Source organism: Anomalospiza imberbis, chromosome 2, assembly GCF_031753505.1.
Source record: "Anomalospiza imberbis isolate Cuckoo-Finch-1a 21T00152 chromosome 2, ASM3175350v1, whole genome shotgun sequence".
NCBI classification, from domain to species: domain Eukaryota; kingdom Metazoa; phylum Chordata; class Aves; order Passeriformes; family Viduidae; genus Anomalospiza; species Anomalospiza imberbis.
Window position 1 is genome coordinate 108,900,057 of NC_089682.1, and position 21,147 is coordinate 108,921,203.

The 21,147-nt window shown below is 37.1% G+C and overlaps 1 protein-coding gene across 7 annotated transcripts in view; it reads right to left on the reverse strand.

Annotated features, from left to right (window-relative positions):
* The window catches only part of NALCN (sodium leak channel, non-selective), a 230,477-nt gene that overhangs the window by 147,727 nt on the left and 61,603 nt on the right, over positions 1 to 21,147 (reverse strand). For all 7 annotated transcript variants that reach the window (XM_068182541.1, XM_068182537.1, XM_068182539.1 and 4 more), the window contains 2 exons: positions 2,581 to 2,723; positions 2,358 to 2,462 (listed from right to left, as the gene is read on the reverse strand). In XM_068182541.1, the coding sequence (XP_068038642.1) occupies positions 2,358 to 2,462; positions 2,581 to 2,723 (248 nt within the window). The remainder of the gene's footprint in view (positions 1 to 2,357; positions 2,463 to 2,580; positions 2,724 to 21,147) is intronic.

Sequence of the window (21,147 nt, forward strand, 5' to 3'; positions counted from 1 at the left end):
GCTTCATGGTGCATTTGGCAATAGCAGACAACCTCATCTTTTTTACTGGCAAAATTATTCTACTGCAAGGACAACTTTATTTTTGTTGCACTGATGCATATCAAGAGTAGCTGGACAGTCCTTATGTATTGTTTCACAGAGATTAAAATTCCTGAAGTAGCTGAATGTTTCCAAGCTCTAATGATGGCAATGGAAAAGGCTCTCTTGACCACAGTGGTATTCACATTTTATCCATAACCTCTGGAAGAGTAAACATAGGCATTCTGTTTTGTTGGGTTTTTTTCCTCAGAAATTAGGACACAAAATGATGCAGACTGCTGGACATAAGGAACAGTGAGACACCACACCTGAAAGTGATTAACACTGTCCTTGAAAATGTCCTTGAAAGAAAATGAATGGTTCTAGCATTTTGAGTTGCCACCTGCATATACCATGTAATGAAGTGTGGCAAAGTCCCCACCTCAGTCCCACCTTTTCCTTGACACCCAGCACTCAAACGAGTCACCTCAAGAACACAGCCACAGGAGGGTGGTTGAAACTTAAAAGTCATCCTGAGAGAAGTGCTCATTAGTCTTGGGACAGTGTCACCCAAATGTGGTTGCAATTCTTTCAAGTCTTTATTTTGCATCTCTGCACTGGGAAGAGTTGCCAGCTAAGATTAGGACAGTTACTCCTCTTTTTACCATGCTTAAAAGTGCTAAAGTGCTTTAGAAGAACGTCCTTTTATCCTTTTCTAGAGATTCCTTCCTAGACTTCAACTCCTGGACACTCGTTTTCTTTTCTATAGCACTAAGTTGGGGGAACAGCTTAGTAATGCATGAAGCAAGAAAATTAAGGCATAGCTCTCAAGGCTACTTCATGCACAAAACAAGCATGGGTTTTAACTTTTGTCTGGTACTTTGAACAAGAAATCATGAAAGATATTTTCTGTCCTTCTTAATACAGAAAAGAAATAATTTTTGCAGTTTGGTAATTTGGACTCTCTTGATATCCCATTATGTCACTGACTCAAGGAACGAAGCATTCATGTGAACAATTTGCTTGTCTGCATCCAGCAAGTTATTTTTAATTTGCGTGATGCAGATTATATTAAACATGTTCATGTTCTTTGGCATCATGACATTATTTCATTTATTTTAATTTTTTTAATGTTGGCTGCTTTTTGTGTTCCCCTACATTGAACTCTCTGTTCCATCCTCTAGTTCAGAGTATGTTGGATAAGCCTATATGGCTCAGGATTTGTCCTATGAACACTAAGTTCCTCAGGCTAAGCATATGTCATGTAGAAAAGTCCTTTTTTTTAGACTTTAAAATGATATCACAAAGTCTGCTTTGACAAAGACATATATAGAGTGGAAATTATTGCCACAAAGTCTATTTGAGGCAAAAAATGTAGCAGCCGGCAGAAAAGGACTAGATTTACATATGGACTACAGGAATATCAAAAAGAATATAAAACATATTCAATAATTATTTTTGAAAATGTAAATCCTTTGGCTTAGGAAAATAAATAATCTCCAGCTCCATGGTTAGAAAAAATTCCCTTGTGGGTATGTTTTTCATATCTGTCTTTCTAAGAGCTTTTTGCAGGCAGTTGGTGTTGCTTCTTCTCAGAGATGGCAAAATGCACTACCCTGGAAAAGCCAGGTCTTTTGCCCATTTGGGACACATAATCTGATTGTTAAAATAATGAGTGAAAGAATTTAAATCTCAACCCAGTAGCTCTTCTTTTTCATACTGCGTTCTTTCCCACTACCCAGCCTACCCTTCCTATCACAGCAGTTTCTTACTTGTTATTTCTATTCAGGGGTCTCACTTTCTGTGACTGCCCCAGCTGTGAGCATGGCTCTTTCCTTGCCCTACAATCTATTCTTCCTTGGTTTCAACACACCCTTCTCAGTTCCAGGACCCTAAACACTTCAGCTTCCCTAAACACTTCAGCTACCCTCTGACCCCTCTCCTTCCAGCTACAGCTTTCAGATTTCAGCTCTTATTTCTTAGCACAGAAAGTGATATCCAATAGCAAACCTGACTTCAAACCATGTAATGCTTCAATTGCATGATAAAAAACCATTATCATGCTTTATTAAAAAGAATAAAAACACAGCAATAGCATACCTAGCCTTATAGAGAACTGTATTTCAGTCTTTTCTATTATTCCTTTCTAAGAAAGACTAGATACATAATGCAGTCAATAATTAAATTTTTTATGAAAATTCATATATCAGGTTTAGAATATAGTTAGCAACATGCAAAGTCAAATATATCATATACAACAATAATTTTTTGCTTATTATTAATTCATAAACTAAAACAAATCAAATCCCCAAAGAATATTAGAATCTCAAGTGCTTCACCTGGGTGGTGGCAGTTGAAGTAGTACTGCTCCTGGACCCCCACATCTGCTGGAACTGCACTCTAATTTCTGCAAACGTTTCAATGATGACTGCAATAAAAACATTCTGAAGAAAGAAAAAGAAAGAATGGCTGACACAAAGCTCAGCAAGCAGAAAAGAGAAGAAATTAATTCTAATATGACCTATGTTTCAGACCAATTTAAAAAGACATATTTTTCAGTACCTTAACAAGCCAGGCCAGAAAGAAAATTAAGGTGATGAAATAGAAATATGAACGCCATCGGGGAAAACTGTCAATTGCTCGGTACATGAGGAAGACCCAGCCTTCCTGGGAAGCAGCTTCGTAAACAGTAAATATACTTGTCCCTGTCAGAGGAAAAAATGAAAATGTTTGGCATTAAACCTCCCTGAAAGTTTTCAGTATCAGCAAACAAACTTTTATCTATCCTATTTTTGTTTTTTCTAAAGGGTGTCAGCTGTTCTCTCCTCCTTCAAAGTTTTTCAGGTGCATTTCCACATTTCTTCCTTTTGGTTTTGTATCAGGTCAGACTGACTCCCTTCCCTGGAGTCAGACAAGTATAATCCCTTAAAAGAGTTCACTGGCAATATGCAAATGCCCCCAAAGGCAGAATTTGCATTCAGCAGCATCCCTGAGAATAGGCAGATTTAACAAGGACCAACATTCAGTAGGTTAAAGAAATCACTTTTAATATCAGCAACACTGAGCAAGCAGCAATACACCAAGAAGGTGCCTGACACTAGCAAATACTAGTAAGCATCTACAGCAAGCTACTGAACTGTTTTGAAATTCAGGTAGTAGCTGTGTTAACATACATATGTTGCCTTAAAAAAGCATTTTAAAACTGAACTTGCTATATCACTGTGAGGGGGGTGGAGAGAAGATGAAAGGAAAATTATGAGAGGCCTTTTTGTGCAGAAACCACTTTTGAATAACAGCTATAAAGCTATTAATTTTAAACATAAAGTTGAAACTTAACCTAATGTCTGAGTGATAATATGCTTTAGCCAGCTTGGCCTTCCTCCTTATCCCTGCAATGAAAGCTTCAAAATATAGACCAGTTATAGCTTTTAAGTCATTCTTGTTTAAAGCAATTTTTTGTTCCAAGAAGAAACACAATTAAACTGTGAAATTAAACTGTGAAATCTCGCAAACTGCTGTGAAATCACAGAATTGTCCTATAGCCACCCACCAGCTCTGCTCCACTACTGCTTTGTTTCATGGAAAGTGTTTGATAAAAAAGAGGGAGCATGAGGAGCACTGCCCTTAGCAAAACACAGCAGCTGCCAGCAACATAAAGATAGAAAGCTGACTATCTGGTCCTTTTCACAGAGAAAGAAGTGGTTCTGGGCAGAAATTCCAGAGTCCAGGAGTTTCCCAAAAAATCACAGAAGCCTATAAGAAGCTCTGCGCTACTATTTTCCTGTTGAATTTGCAACATCTATATCCTTTTGTCTGCTAACAGGGATGGGATGAACCTGGAACCAGTTTTGTCTCAGGGTGTCCCTTCTGCAGATAAATCTTCACTGATGAGAGGAGAGAGGCAAAAACTGATTTTTTTCTGTATAACACCTATTTTTGATAGATAGGTGTCAAATGGTTAAGATGGGCATGGTGGGGAGTAAAAAAACTGTTAGGTTTTTTTAGTTATTGGATTCCTTGCTTTTTACTGCATATGGTTCTCAGGACCAAGGGAAAGAAATGAAAATAAAAGCAAAGGAAAAGCATTCAAGCATAGAAAGCAAAAACCTTTCTATTTCTTTAGAAGAAAAGTGGTTTTTATCAATGCTGAAATATTCATCAGTGATTACTTCACGGGTATCTTACATTTCAAAAATTCAAAAAGTAACAGTTCAATTGTCTAATAATATACTGTTGCTGAACTGATTAAATTATTGAACAAAACAGTGCTGTTGAGGACAGGCAGAGATTAAGGGAAAAAAAAAAGAATCTATTAAAAGTTGCTGGCTAGGAAACTGTCATTAGTCATTACCAATGGGAAAGTCACAGTGAAGATTAGTAAAATAGAGGGGATGTCATGCAAAGTATTTATAACACATCACTGGGCCATCTGCCACAGTAAAGCAATACTGTGAATGGACAAAAATGCACAATTAACCCAATTAAAATGAGTTTGCCTGTGACACTAAAGTAAAAATACCTCTATAGTGTATAAGTAGTAGAGGTACTCTTAAGGCTGTTAGAAAGCAATCCCTCTTAAGATTATACATTCTTGCTTAACATGTGACTAGAAAATAACAAAACTTTCATTAATGATGCCAAGAACCATGCTGTTCACTGTCTCTTGGAAATCCTCTTTCATACAGAATAAGGGATGCAGAATAAGGGATGCAACAGCATAAAATATTTTACCTTCAAAGAGAAAAGTTATTCTTAGTTAACATCTACCTTACTGCATGGTTTTGCTCTTCAGTTTTTTTCTGATTATTTCTTTAATTTTGGACTACATCTTACTAAAGCCAATGAGTAAGTTATTAAAAGACTGTCCTCTCACAGCAACATACTCTGTTTTTCTCACCATGTTCAAAGCCATATGGAGGGTGAGAAAGTATCAAAATTTTAAGTGATGGTAGGATACATCGCAAAAAACCAGACATGGGAATGCTGCCATAAATGAAACCTAACATATGCCCCTCAGATCAAATGGCAAATTTATTGTTTTCCACAGATGTCTGTATTCTATCAGTGACAAAGTGTCTTTTCCTACTAGTTCAAAGGGCTTAAGTAATGACAGCGTAGTGCTAAGAGTCTCATGGTCAGGGCATATGAGAACACAGATCCCTCAGCAGCAGGAATATGGGTGCTCCAGGGAATGAGGACTTGAAAACCTGCAGGGCCTGGCTATCCAATACACAACAGGCTCCACTACTTCAGAATGCAGTCACCTCTTGTCAAAGTCCTGACCATTAGGATCTTCATGTATGCAATGTAACTGCAGGCATCAGCAAGACTTTTCAGCCATGAAAAAGCTTTGAATCATGAAGAGAGTTAAACACATGGTTGTTATGACACTGCGCATCAGCTTAAGCATGTTGGCATGGGCAACTTGCTGAATTTAAGATATAAAAATATCTAGCAAATATTTATGATAATTTTCCTATTTATTTCGGTAAATGGTTAAACACTGAAGGCATTCAATATTAATTTGGGAGGAACTTCCTGACGACAAAAGAGGTAAAATAAAGCAACATGCTTTGAAGTTTTTGTGTTTTGTTTGAACTTGTCTAATAAATTCAATTTTGATGTTATGATAAGACAATTCCTGTAAAAACAATGATAGTTAAACAAAAAAAAAAAAGGCAAACACTTCTCAGTAGAGATCAAAACTCAATAAATCAGCATCATAACCTATATCAATCTCAAATGAATATTTTTATCTAAGCAAGAAACACTTCTACCCTTGGAAATGTTTTACAGCTGTACATGGCTAATATCAAAAAGAAAATAAAAAAAAGTTCAGAAAATGAAATATTTAGTGAAATACTGGGAAAGAGATTGAATCTTGCTCAATTTATGTGACATTTTCACTAGCTTCATACTGTATAGAAGACAAGATAACAATCAGAGACAGACTGCATCCTTACAGATATGGTATGTTTAGTATATGGGGATTCAGGACAAGAGTGCAGTGGGCTTATTTCTTCTTCTATGGGGGATAACAATCAGAGACAGACTGCATCCTTACAGATATGGTATGTTTAGTATATGGGGATTCAGGACAAGAGTGCAGTGGGCTTCTATTTCTTCTATGTAGAAGATGGGAACATTAGTCTGAAGGGGTGTGGAGAAAATAATTGCTTTAACACCTAAATAATAGTAATAAAGAAAATTCTAATTGTATCCGTGCCTAATCAGGAAGCAAAGTAACCTGGCTCTTCCATGCTCTATGGATGAATAGATTACCAGGGAAACAAAAAGAATTAGAAGAGCCAGGGAAAAAAGTGATTATTTTTCTTAGGGGAGTTAAATCACCTATCCTGCCAAAACCCTATATTTTAAATGACTAAGAAATATAGAAATTGTCTATTTTTTAAAAACAAAGGGACTCAAAGTTAACAGAAAAATAGTATTACTATGCAGGGATGGTCTTTAATGTACTGTATTTTATATTTATGCACATTTTGTAAATAGACAGGATTTTCTGCTTGTTTCTGTGACTCTGACACCACCATGCTCTGTAACACCATCTCTTTCTAAAACCAGTTAATTCTGCAAATGAATATCATGAGAAAGGGAGTGCATTGAATAACGCTGTGGTTTTATAATAGCAGAATTAAAGCAGAGCTAAAAGATCACAAGAAAAATTCACTGAGTCGGGAAACAGAACCCGTTCCTCCTAACTCAATGAAACATTCTTGCTTCTTGATTGAAAAGCCCATATTATCTGAGGAAGAGACTGTATAGTGCTGAGGAGTTGTCTTTCATCAATTAATATCTTTGTGCTATGTGTAGCTATTTCAAGTGAGATGCAAAACTGAAAACTAAGTTTAGCTATGCATTAAAACCAGCAATTTCTGCATGTGTAATTTATGTTTATGGACTACCTTGGCTTACCATGTTAGGATTTTCTCAGATTTCTTGTGACTGCTGTGAAGCTGCTGAGAAAGAAAATCTACAGGAGGGTCACTTTATGTAAAAAACAAACAAACAAACAAAAAACAACAAAACAAACAAACAAACAAAAAACAAAAACAAAAAAAACCAACTGTTTTTTTAATTTCTTGTTTTTCTTTTTAATCAGGACTTATTCAGGCAAGTAAAAATCCATGCGTTGTTATTAAAAGCTGAAACCACTACCCACGGGCACGCGTGAATCGCACCAGCTGCCAGGCAGCGCCGCGCTCCTTTCCTTTAGAGCAGCCGCTAGATGGGGGTCGTGCACCTCGGGCACATCTGGAACATCAGCCGGCGGAGCGCCCACCCCGGAGAGCACAGACTGCGTCAGGCTGCGCCGGCAAAAGGATTGATTCTCCTATTTGCCGGCAAAACGAAGCCGCCTTCTGGCAGGGGCTGCTGTCTAATTTCACTCTGCTGTGCTGCACGCTGAAAGGCAGCCTTCCGTAACACGGCTCTGTGAGCGACTGCCCATAAAGCAATGACCTCTGCCTCAGCTATGGAAATGTTATCATGCCTGCTTCTGTCCCTGCTTACCTTCACTCATAAAGTAACAAAGCTGCACGGTTCTTCAGGGCATGGGTATTTCAATTGACCAGTCAGCTTTTAATTTATCTTTCAATATTAGGGTGTTTGTAGAACAGCGCATGCGGTCGGGGTTTCCCAAGTGTTTTACACTATTGCTTCAGTGAAACTAGAAAGGACTAAAAATTAACCAGAAATGCAAGGACAAAATTGTTACCACCTCTGGGAAGCAGCTGGCAGGCAGGACTGAAATCAACTAAAAAATCAACTAATTCTGAATGGCTTCATGGGGTTGCTTGCCCCTGAGTGAGCAACCTATTTTACTTTTCCAAACCAACTCTCACCAGCCAGTCTGCCAGCCAGTAGAAATGAGGAGGAAAAGAAAAAAACCTCAAAACATGCCAATGCTCTACTCTGTTGAAACCTCAAGCCCCAGGGCCATTTTCCTGTTACTAAGCTGCTGAAAAACTGATTTACAACAGCAGAAAAAAAACCTGCACTGCCAGTCTGAACACAGCCTTTTAATCCTTGCTAAGCATAGTGACTTAAAATATACAGTAGTGATGTGTCACTGATTCTTCCTTTTGAAAATCTATTTGCTTATGAGAAGATGATTTTTTGTATGAGAAAGGACTATAAACAGAGACTGTACAGATAAAAGCACCAATATGGAAATAAAGAAACACTGCAAATATAAGTTCTAGGATCAATGTAATCTGATCTACAGACTTAGTAATGAAAAGACAGAAAGTCAGAGAATTCACAGAATCACTAGGTTGGAAGAGACCTTCAAGATCATTGAGTCCAACCCATGCCCTAACACCTCAACTAAACCAGTCAACCTCTGGGGAAAAAAATGGACTTGTCTGCACTGTTTGCAGGTATTTTAGAAATGTTTTCAATATTCAGAAGTCAGCTTACCAATATGAATGTAGCAATGCTGGCCACATGTATTGACTGCACAGGGTTAAATAGGAGCATGTTCTGGGTAAAGAAGTCCACTCTTAGTTTTAATGTCTTGTACCATTAATGTCTTACATGTGATAGTACTTAAGCTCCCTGATGTAATATTTTATACTTTGAAAAGAGAAATCTGCTTTACATTTTTGAACAAGTCCAAGGTGTTAAGAAAGATTAACATTCTTCAGAATGACTTTATGTGTGCTCTGTTTATGGACATTTAGGCAGAACAGCATTTATATCTGTTTTTCTTTAATATTTTTTATTAAAATAGCTATGGATTCATAAATAACTTAAAAAATATGGATCCAAAATGTCAACAGAGCTCATAAGCTGTCTTTATGTGCAGAAATACCGTCTGCTTTTTCCTTTTGGCAATTAGACAGCTGTAGGACTAATATAGTCTCTGTCTTACAATCACTTTTTTGAGTGTGGGGAGGCAACTTTACAAATTTAGTGGCAGCTGATGAGAATCAAGTAAATGTTGAGCTGCAGCACATACAGCTAGCTGGAAGCTCTGCAGCACAGTCAAGCGTCCCACCTCTCCTTCACTCTAGAGAGTATTCTTAAGGACACAACTTTTCTCAGATCTCTGGGGTCTCATCTTCAACAGAATGGGCAGAGCTCCAGGCTGAAGCCTAGAAGCAGGACACTGCCATAGCTAAGATTTTCTAATCAAACTGTAAAAATACTCTTCAGATCTAGAAAGCAAGAATACAGAAATCCCTAGGCCTTGGCTTTAAGAGTGATGAACGCTGTGAGAATGGGCCAGCCGCCACCTCAGTCTTTCCAAACGCCTCTGATTTCAAGTACAGTCATAGTGGAGTCAATGCCTGTTGCAGTAAATGTTATGACAAAACTGTATAACATAGAAAAAGCTCAGTGGAGGAATCTCTATAATTTAATAACTTATTCCTTTGAAAATGAACCATCTTTTTATAGGACTATTACTTCTTTTAAAATGCATTACATATGAAGACACATTTATAGAGTAAAAGTGGCAGCTCAGAAATCAAAATTTAGAAATTCCCCAAAATTGTTACACTTCAAATTTAATGAACACTTTAAGAGTTATCATACTAAAGAGAAAAGTCTAAGGCAGAATTCTTAGTACAGATATTATGCATTTTCATTGCCATTCAGCCAAATGCTGGGAATGACTATTAAAAACAAGGTAGTGATGGATTACTTTGTTAGACAGAAAACAAAATATGCAAATCTCTTTTGACATAAAGCATGCAAATTTAGCACTGAATTTTATAGATTGTTAACCAAAACTATTCACTTATCGCATTAGGTTTCCCAATAGTGACAGAAAGAGCAATCTTATTCATTTTAAGTACAGTCATGAAACAGCAAAGCTGCTTGGTCCCAAGGCTCTATTTGAGTTTCATTTGCTTCCTCTGGGCATCACCTGTGAATTATAGGAGCTTCTCTGAAGATGTACTTGTTCTCTTAAAATGAAGAGGTCAAGGCCTTTCTCTTGAATGGATTACATTTTCAAAAGCAGGTGCATGAGATTTTACGACAATCAGTGGTAAAAGTGCTGTCATCTTAAATAATATGCTTTTAAACCCCCCCTCCAAAGAATCCCAATTTGATTTGCTTCAGCTATAGTGCACACCTGAACAAGATTTTATTCTTGTATAAAAGTTTCACCAAAGGGCAACAGTAGAATATCCCAACTAACAAGACCTGATGAGCGTTCAATGAACATAAGACAGTAACAGCACTTAGATCAATGCATTTCTCTAAGAAAAAATAACAGACAGTAAAGCTGGTTAAGTAGACATTATAAAAACCAATACATGTTAGAAATCTCATTAGCCTCCACACATCTGAATAACAGCAGCAAATATACACTGTCAAATGCATCTTAGCAGACTAATCCAACTGAAGAGACAATAACTTCCCCTCCTAAATGGAAGGAAGGAGCTCTGTGATTGACTGTTTCAAGAAAACCCAAATGAAACTCATTCAGTGACTTGTTTATCTATTGCTAAGTACTCCCTGGTGCCTTTTACATGCCACTACAAAGAAAATAATTCATCTATTTTGTTGATGTGAGGGACTGGTTTGCCCACTATCCTAATACATGCAGTAAGAGAGAGTGTGGAGACACAGACAAGTGGTTTAGTGAGCCGATAGCACACTGAATCCCACAGCACCTTTATGAGATAAGCATATTGTCCTGGTTCAGAGATGGCTGTATTAAGTTAGGGACTCTGAGACTCTCCTCAAGCAGCGACACAATCAATGTCTAAGATGAAACTATTTTAAAGATTTCTGATTTTAAAAGAGCTGGGTGTTAAAAGAGAAAGAACCTGTTATTTTTAATTAAAAAAATACATGAATGTCAGCAAAAAGCCATCAACTTTTTTCCCCCTTTCCTTCAGAAAACAAAATACTAAATTGGAGAGAAAACTAATTCTTGTAACATCTGACTTTTTTTACTCTGGACTGTCTTAAAGTATTTGCACGACCAGAGATCTACTGATTATCAAAAGAATTCTTGGAAGACTAGCACTAACGGACTAAAGCAGTTGGTAGATTTATTAGGAGATGAAAATCAAAACATTTGGCAAGAAAAACTGTATAAACTGCCAGGTATTTCTTGGGAGAGAGAATTTCCAAAGTTTTAATACACTCTGTTTAAACCTTGTTTTCAGTATTATCTGCTTTTGCAGAACTTCTTTCTGATCTTTATGCACTACTGAAAATAATCCCACACACCCATAACAGAAATTTCTGGGATTTCTTGCTGTCAAATCAATGGGGTTTTTTTTTCCTCTGATAGGCCTTTTTCTTTTTTTTCTCAGCATCAAGTTTACCTGCAAAGATGTTTATTCTTTGAGTAGGTGTGTGTCAACTCTGTGCTTTGACTCAAAGCTGCATTAATTTTCTACAGCCCAATGATATTTAACATATTTTTTCTTCAAAGCTTTTTGCTAAAGTGGAAAATGTGGCATTTTGTACTGAGACACATGAACAACGTGGTTTGAAAAAAAAGGGCTGTGTATGAAAAAATAAGTTTTGGCATTGCTCACTGAAGCAGTTTCACAAGAAATACACATCAGACCTACTCTGAGTATTTTTCTATCAAGGGATAAGGTAAAGAGATCTCATTTGCCATATGAAAATAATTTTCAGTGGGTGAAATAAAATCAGAGCTTTTAGATCTGAAGGTGCAAACAAGTACTATGCATAAATTCATGGTTGATTTTCTTCTTGCTATTTATTTCACAGTGACTACCTCTTTGTCTACTCTTCAATCAAAAAAAAAAAAAACTTTGGATGTCTATCCACTCCCTTCACTGAAGTCAAAGGCACCTCTAAAAGCATGCATAAGGATATTTGCTGCTGGACATTATAAACATGCTGTTATCCCCAGCAATGTGTCTGTAAATCCTACCATGGCTTGGGCAGAAATTTTTCTGCACTACCCTCAGTGACACTAACACATCCATGTGCCCTGCCTGATCCTGAGCAATTGCTACTTGGGTCTCATCACATGCCAAACCACAGCCTGAGGCTACTGCAAAGTAGCTCTCCTGTGGGCACTTATGGAGTGAAACACTGTAGCTCCAGCTCCCTGACCTTATCTTTGGATGGATGTGCCTACACCAAACCTGGCTCACTCCAACCCCGGCACACACCTTCAGCACTATTCCAAATAGGCTCACATCCTCAGCATCTTCCACTGGCTGACATTCCCACATGCCATACATTCCTTCTGTACTGGGTTAGGAAATCACAGTCCTGGTGGGCTGCAACAGCGGGATGTGACACAATGCTCACAGAAACTTTGGACTGGAAAGTCTCATATTTTTGATTTATGCTTTAGGGTCACAGGGGTGACTCAGGGTCAGTGGAGATTAAAACCAACTCCTGTACATATAGATATCAACCATTCAGCTCTAGAATGGACCAGGCTACAGCACTGTAAACATCTGTCAGTTCACATCATCTTGTTTACAGACTAAAGGCCAATACCAAGTAGATGATTTTATTAATGGAAATCCTTCCCTTGACACAGTCCCACAGTTCACGTTTCCACAGTATATGGCTCAGCAGCACTATGCATCTGAAAGATACATGGCCAAATATCCAAGTGTGAATACAACCAATGGCAGTATGAAGTTCCCAAGTTCAGCCTCACAAGAAATAAAACACACAGATAAAACAGCAAAATAGCATTAAGTACTTGCCTCTGGCCATAAATAAAGGCAAAGGATAATACTGGCATTGAAACAAGTAGACATGAAATTGAGTTAGGCTGAATTCAGGTATTTTCCAATCATCAGAGAGAAATGAAGTCCTGATAGAGTTTTTAATCTTGTTTTTCCTATTTTTCTAAGTTGGGACTTCACACTTCCAAGAAGAATGGATATAGGGACACAGTTCCCTATGGTCACAAGAAGGAGTAGACAAAAGCATCACCAAGGTTCTTAGCAGATGAAAAACAAGGCCAAACCAAACCCTAAGTTTAAAACAAGGCCAAAACAAATCCTAAATGCAAGAGAGCCCAGTTGTTTTAAATAACACTGAATCCTCAAGTAGAAAATAGTACAAAAATAAAATTTCATTTTCATTGGCTTCCTGACAGAGAAGATTTCTAAGAATGCTTCTGATGAAGTTATGCAGGAAGGATTAACACTGTGGTCAGTGCAGAAAGAACTCAGCAATGTAGCTGATTTAATAAAGTACTGCACTACAGCTGGGGAAAGTAATTCTTTAGTACAGCATCTGGTTTTGTTACAAAGTACATGTTTACTCTGAACTGCACTGAAATTCTCCAGTGAAAACTCAATTCCTGAGTTGCACCTTCCCCCTTGTGCCTGAGGACGCTGTGAACACAGGTGCAGTTGTGCATCTGTCTGTGGAAAATGAATTGCATATAAAACTAACAGTATTTCTATACTTTGGTCAAAAATGTTCACTCCAGAAGCTCTAACAATTTGAACACTCTAAAAGCTGCTGTTAGCATAGCAGGCCAAATCTATTTATAATTCTATTATTTAACTGAAATGAAAGACTACTTAAGGACTGAAGGAACCAAGCAAGTGTTTAGAAGGGAGGAAAAAAAAGAAAAAGATAAAGAGGTCACAGCTATTGAATATATTAAGAGTCCACAGGTCCATGAAAGCATGTGTATTATGGATTTCATTACATTTCTAAGGAATTAATGAAATCGGAAAACATCTGAAGCAAGACATGCCGATAGAGACTTGTTTGTCTGGTATAACATAAAGCATCATATCTGAAAAATTTGGTAAAGTATTTGAGCAGAGAATAGAAACAGACAGGTATGAAGTAACTAAAAGAGTTTATTTCACTTAGGTTTCAGACACCTGTGAAACTGCTGTAGAAAACAGGTTAACCACAGTTTAAATAAGGACACAGTAGAAGAAGCATTCTTCAGTGGATAAAATGACCAGGTAAAAGCCTGTAAAGTCTAATCTGATTTTGAAATAACCATACAAACATCTATTTAATTAATCCTACAACCTTCCCAGAGCAACTATTCAAAACCAATATTCTCCTGTGACACTCCAAAATCTCTTCAGAATTTCTCTTAATGCTCAAATGACTGCAGTGAATATCCTCAGCTATTTCCAGAGCATTTACCATCTTGCTTTGTGAATGTCAGTAAAATACATATTCATGGCTATGGTATAATAATGGTAGAGTGCTGAACTTTTAAAAGTTTTTCAAAGTATGCAATTTCCATTCATTGCTACTACCCTTCCATGAATCCTCATTATTGCTCCATAGTTTTTTATTTGATAACAAGGACAAAAAGAAAACATCCAGGTAATTACAGAATTATGATTCTACATGAAAAAAAAAAAAGAAAATAAGAGAAAGAAAATGCATATGGACTTTGCTCTAGATTAAACAGTAATTCAACTAAAGCTTTTTGCTTCAAAGAGAGAGGCAGGTAGACATTTAATTAATTGTCACTTACCTTCAGAATTCTAATTAAAATGCCTAAAGACATCAGATGGAAAACAAATGCAAGAATGTTAAATGTAAATGTAAAAAAAATGTTAACATGTACAATATAGCAATGGCTAATACAGAAGGATATGTAAGTAGTACACATACCAGTATAAAAACCCATGCAAAACCTGCCACAGGCAGGTAATTGGAAGTAAATAATACCACAGTTTATCAGAAGAGACATACAGAAGTCCTGTTGTGACTAATCTATCTTATTTGAATTTGTCAGCCCCTGGGTAAGTTCTGTCAAGATGAACCAGCTATGTGTGTAGAGTCAGCTCCTTGAGATATAGAATAGATTTCTGAAGTTTTTATCTTGTACATATTACCACAGACCATCTATGCTCCATTAACAGTTATATGCCCCTGTCTCAGGACTGACAAAGTCTTCTGACAGTAAATTTTCTAACTGTCTTCACTTTTTTGAATTTTATGCAAGAAATCATTTTAATTCTTTCAGAATCATTAATTTAAAATGTGTGCAGCTTACCTGGAAATGAGCTCAAAGTCATTCAAGTTCACTGTAGCTGTTTAAGTTAAGTGCCAAAATCTGAAGCTTAGTTTCTGCAATATTTTTCATATTGGAAAGAGAAAGGTCATACTGTTGTATGGCTAACTCATTTTCAGATGTGAACTGAGATACTTAAGTTGAGGGTTGATATAACAATGAAATGAAACAAAGTAGTGATCACCATGGTACTCTCCACAGCAAGGTGGCAATAGCACAGATTTGTTGGAAAAGTAGAAGATAACCTTCTAAAAGACTTTTTGGACGAGAGTGGAAAAGGCTGACTGTAGTATGGGAGATGTATGTTGACATTTCTCAAGATGGCCAGTCAGACCTTCCCTGGAGACAGAATTGCCTATCTTCAAAAAGTCTTAAAATCTGCTCAGTATTAAGGACTACCTCCAAAGCCGCTAGAACAATTAAGAAGTCTGTTAACTGAAAATATCTGTAGATATTTTAGGAAAAATAGCAATTATTTGCATAGTGAAACAATTCATAGAACAAAAATGCCCCTATAGCAAAGAGATCAAGATGTATTTTCCAACACTGTGCCCTAAGTATAGAATAATAGAGAAGTGGTAACTATTTGTATGATGTGTTTAGGATTTATTCAAAAGATTTAGTTAGATACTGCAAGATCTAGTTCTCAGTTTGTTTTCAACCAAAACTTATGATCAGAGTAAAGAATACACAAGGTATTTAATGTTCTTAGATAAGATTTTGGTCTTCCAAGACATTCTTATTTTTTCCCAGTTGCTATGAGAAAGGCAGCAACTGTAAGTAAATGGTCTTGCAATTTTTAAAGAAGTATTTCAATATTTCACAGCAGATACAAAATATTATACTATTCTTTTAGCTTGTACCCTAGATCTTTTCCAATACCACTCAATACATACTAGATATTGTATAAGAATTTATTCACGGGGCAATGTCATGACATTGACAATGGAGTAGAATACAGTAGCTACTGAAAGTCTCTAAGAACAATAGAGAAAAAGCACTTGGATAAACAAAACATTCACTATTTAAATATTTGAGTAATAGAGTAATAAGGTGAGACTGTGCACTATTTAATGAAGAAGGAGCATAGCATTACACATTTGCCACAGGGTAGCAGCATATATGAAGCCAGTTACCACAGACAAGCTGATGTGCTGGAGAGTCACACCTAAACTGCTGCTCTGTGTGTGCTCCCCCCTCTGGAGTAGCCATCTGTGAATTAGATTTTCTGGAATAGCATTATTTCCTCTTATTCCTCAGTAGAAGTGGGAAAGTCAAACTGGAAGCTGGCCCTGTGTTATCAAATCAAAGGTCTTAAATCAAAAATTATTTGGTAAACTGTAGAGGAATTTCTCATGGAAAAAGGGCATGAAATCCTTGATGGTATTTCTTTGCAGGAACTGGACAACCCTGGCCTGCAGATTACAGAGATACTTTAGTTACTTTAGAAGCATTTAGGACATCCTTGAAAAGGAAATAAGCTTTGTATGAATACAATAGTCAGTGCTGGAAGCTGAAAACTGTCACGTACTATAACCTGATCCGACACTTGTAGTATAACAGCCAATCAATAAGTGACTTGTATATGTAATCACATTACGTTAGCCAATGAATGTTAATTAGCTATTGTATTATGTAAGGCAATGAGGTACAAAATATGGATAAATTAGACAATAAGGGAGGATGACATCTAGCCATATTGGTTTGAGTGTCATTGCTCCCGCCTGGCTCTCTGTGGGACCCTCTTCAGTAAACTGCTCTAATTACAGTAACACAGGGCATGTTGCATGAGTATTGCAGATTGTATTTCTAGTGGGTGGTTTTGCTCATTTTCCCCAACTTTATGAAAATGATGTCTAGGATAAAATCATCAAATCTCAAAGACAAGGTAAAAACCACATGTCCCATGCATTACACAAGTGCTGAAGGCCAAAGCCTGTAAACCGGTCACATCCTGCAACTCTTGTCTGAAAGTGAAAATCTTCCACTGTGAAAACAATTACCTCTACGACCTGGTAACTGCAGCTTTCATTATGCAGCACTATATTGTCTTAATGGTACTGACTGATAATTAAACCAATAGTATCTAATTTTCTTGGCATGGAATGACAGGTTTCTAATTGCTTGACTTCATTCTCTGTCTGTTGGCGAAGAGTTTTCTGCTCCTTAGCATGGCTGAAATTAGTCACACCTTGTGTTTCTAGGCTGTTCACACACCTGTCACACCTTTAGTTCCTCTATTTTTCACATTGTTCTTCATTCCTTGTCAGATTGTGAGCTGTTGAGTAGCTATCCACACAAATAATTATTGTCTTTGACACAAGCCTTTCTTCAACTCTCATGCAGAGTGAAAACTGGTGGGCTGGGAGGTTGGTTTTGCTTGAAGCAGTTCTTTCTATTTGTTTTCTTAGAAAATCCCCATTAAGGAAATGATCTTAGTTTGCATTTATTCCCCTTTGACCATGGTATTCCTAACACATGTGTGTGCCTTGGTTGTTTTACTTAGCCTCTCAAAGTTATCTGACCCTTTGGTTATCATTCTGCACTAGGGGAAAAAAATTGTCACTGTAGATAATAGACTTGAGTGGTTTTTCTCATGCTTTCCATAGGAATTGTAAATAAACTGTAGCAGCAGTACAAAAGCAAATTTCCTCCTCTGCCTTCACAGTCCCCGTATCATAAAATCATGCTGGGAGGCCTTGCTGTGCTAGAGAAGGGGCAGTAGAAAGTAAGTATGAGAAGGCCACAGTGGAAATAGTATTTACACTGCCTGTTACTCACACACAGCAGCAGTGGGAACTGGCAGGCTGAAGGATTTCCAGGGGATGCAGTGCAAAGGTTGTCCCCAGCTAGGGGTGCCCTCTGAGAGCTTGGATTCTGCAGAGCCAGCTGCAGTGTCTTCAGCACCACATTTCCCAACAGGGCATCAATTCATCTGAGTTGATATAGCTTACAGTTCAAAAAAACCTAACATGATGCAAAACTTGTATTTAATCCGCCTCAACTTTTATTTTCTTATACCCTTCTAATAAGCCTGCCTTTCTGTCACATTGTGCTCTTTCACCTTTTTCAGCTTATGATCAATGACAGTTTATGGGCCTTTTACCTAACATCAGCAAGTATAAATTATTACTTTTTTTTAACATTGTTATCTTTGTCATCACTGTAACACAAATATTTATTAGATAGCATACTATATAGCATATATATACTATATACTAGACTATATATTATATACTATAGATAGCATATTATAAAGGAAACTTCAAAAATAATTACTTTGAAAATGAAATCTAACCAAAATATACTGGTTCAGTGTGCAAAAAAACTCTTTCTGCATTCTCAGGAGCAGATGGGAATGAAAGAGAAATAGAAGGAAGTGCACAGTACAGACACTGGACAGGTGATTAAATTCTGTGCAGCATACCATAACAACACAGGTGATGCATCGAAATAGATATAGTAGCAAAAGATTCCCACCAGGAAAGGTCCACAATTACAAATAAAATAGAGAACAAAAGAAAAAGTAAAGTTTTCTAGAAATTTGTTTTATTCCATTATAGATCCCATTTAGCTTCCATTACATATAGATTCCATTTAGCTACCAACACTATCACAGAACACCCTGAAACGGCAGGGGGAAGAATGTTCCAATGAAGATTCTCAGCAGCAGAAAAGTTTTCTGTGACTTTCAGTACAACTATACTAATCCATTCACATTAGTTTCACCTGATTGCCTGGTTTAATGCAAGACTCAATTACTTTGGGATTAACACAGCAATAAATTAAAATTCTGGAGGGCTGCTCAAATTCCTCTAAGTTTCCAAAACTCTACAACTTCCCACATACCATTTGTTAGTGTAAGAGCTAACTCTACAGACATTATTTGTGCAATTTTTTTCCTAATCCATTGCTTTAAAAGTCTTAATTAACTAGGAAACAATAATGGCTTAACCAAGAAAATTGAAGGAATGTCAAATATTAAGAAAGGGGGTTTTTATTGTTGTTTTGGTAGGGTGTTTTTTTTTTGTTTATTTGTTTGGGTGTGAGTTTTTGTTTTGGTTTTTTTGTTCAGGTGTTTTTTTGCTTGGTTTTGTTTGTTTGCTTATTTGTTTTTTAATTCAGGCCAATTCTTCCACTGTCCAAAATCAGAAGTATTGTTTTAGTATCCTCTGTGGGTTTAGGTATCCCAAACACAGAAATACAAAGTGCTAACTGTGACCATGACTAACAGCCAATATTTATATATCAGTCACGTCTGTGGACCCACACAATACAAGCAGTTTAAGCAGTCAGTGTGTGCTATGGAGTGGCAGGACAGTGGTGCCTCAGCTGCAGGGAAGTGGGACAGCAGCTGCCTTCTTGTCCACATATCATGGTTCTTTCTCCCACAAAAATCAAGCAGGAATTATTGGCATAGGGTCATAACAGTAGGTGGCAACAGACACAGTATACAGAACCAAGACTTCAGACATGCAAGCTCACCAGCTGAGATATAAACTTTAGTAAAAGCCCACTGGTTTTCCACCTAATATTTGGGGTTGAAAGGCCTGTTCAGTCCTATAGCAATAATAATTTTGCCATGTGCCATAGAATTTTTGCTAAGCAGAGCTAATTGCCATTCACCTTAAAATTTCTATCAGTGCCAGATTGTTTGGTAACTACCATATCTCATCTTTAGCAGGAAGAAACAGTGAATCACATGCATTGGCCTGCTTTTTATAAACCTTTTCCATAACTATTGAGTAAGAAAAACTGCATTTTTAAAGTATCCATAGGGATAGTCACTTACATATATAGTTAATAGAGGGTTGTGATCCCTGTCCTGTCAGGCTACAGGAGCAAGTGATTTACAAAAGATAAACAATATGTATATATATATTTATGACCAAGGGAAGTCAGTAAATAAGGGCCAATCAATCCCTCGGTGTCTGCTCAGCAGAAACCTCCATACTGAGGATATCAGCATTTCTAAAACAAGGCTGCTGCTGCCAGCCAGTCATCCTGGGAAATGCCTTAAGACACATTAGTGTGATTATAAGGTTTATGAAACCTCAAATAAACTTACATCTAAATGAAGAATACAGATATAATGAGGACAGACAGAGTCATCACCAAATGAAGAAAAACTTTTGCGGAGTCAACAACCCATTATGTGTCTTTGGGCCCTGCCAATGTAGCAGCACAAATGTTCTCACAGCACTGTATCTGAATAGAACATAGACAACTCTATTTGGAGCTGAGCTAAAGTTCATAAAGAAATGAACCATAAGCATTCATTTAAGGGGGTCAAGGGACAAGCATAAGGTGCAACATCCTTGCCATAGAAGCAGTGGACCACCACCATCCCATTCCACAACAGCACAGCTGTGGAAACTGCAGAACTGACGACCCACTTGGAAAATTACGTGGCTAATTTTAAATCTCCTTCTAATATTTGTGATCCAAAAAGTGCAGAAATAGGATCAAATATAATGTCTACTTGCAGAATGTGGGGATAGGCCAAAGGAAAAAAAGATTGCTGTGAGTTGTCTGTAAGGTGTTGGTTTACCAGACTCTGCTTTACCATGCAATACAAGATAGGCACATGCCATGGACACTGCCAAGGCTGGGAATATTTGTGCCATCTAAGCACACTTTGATGAATTAAGTTTGCCTAGTCTTCATTTTTGTTTCTGCTCATAAGCAATAGTCCTTTCATGGTGCACCGATTTGAGAATGAAATAATATTATTTTTCTTCTAAGACAAGTCTTACTATTCTGTAGTAGCAAAATGAATTTTATACATACTGCATTGCAAAACCTTTGTTTTGTCTGTTCAAGATTATATCAGTTTTATTTTTTTATTTCAAGGTCAAGTAATCAACTAAACTATTGGGCATATCAGCACTGGGGAAAGGTTGGACCAAAATGCCTGAAACTCTTCTAATTATTCTTTTGAGAAGCCTTCTAGAGGAAAGGAAAAAGTGGTAACTGAGTCACCTAAGATGACATAAAATCATGAGAGACAGCATACTAACAAAGGCATCAAAAACGTCATGACTTTGCAAACAGAATAAAAATCTTGAATTTCAAAGAAAAAAATCATCAAGGATATTATACGTTTATTGCTTTGGTTTGCAACAAGTGTACCCTAAATG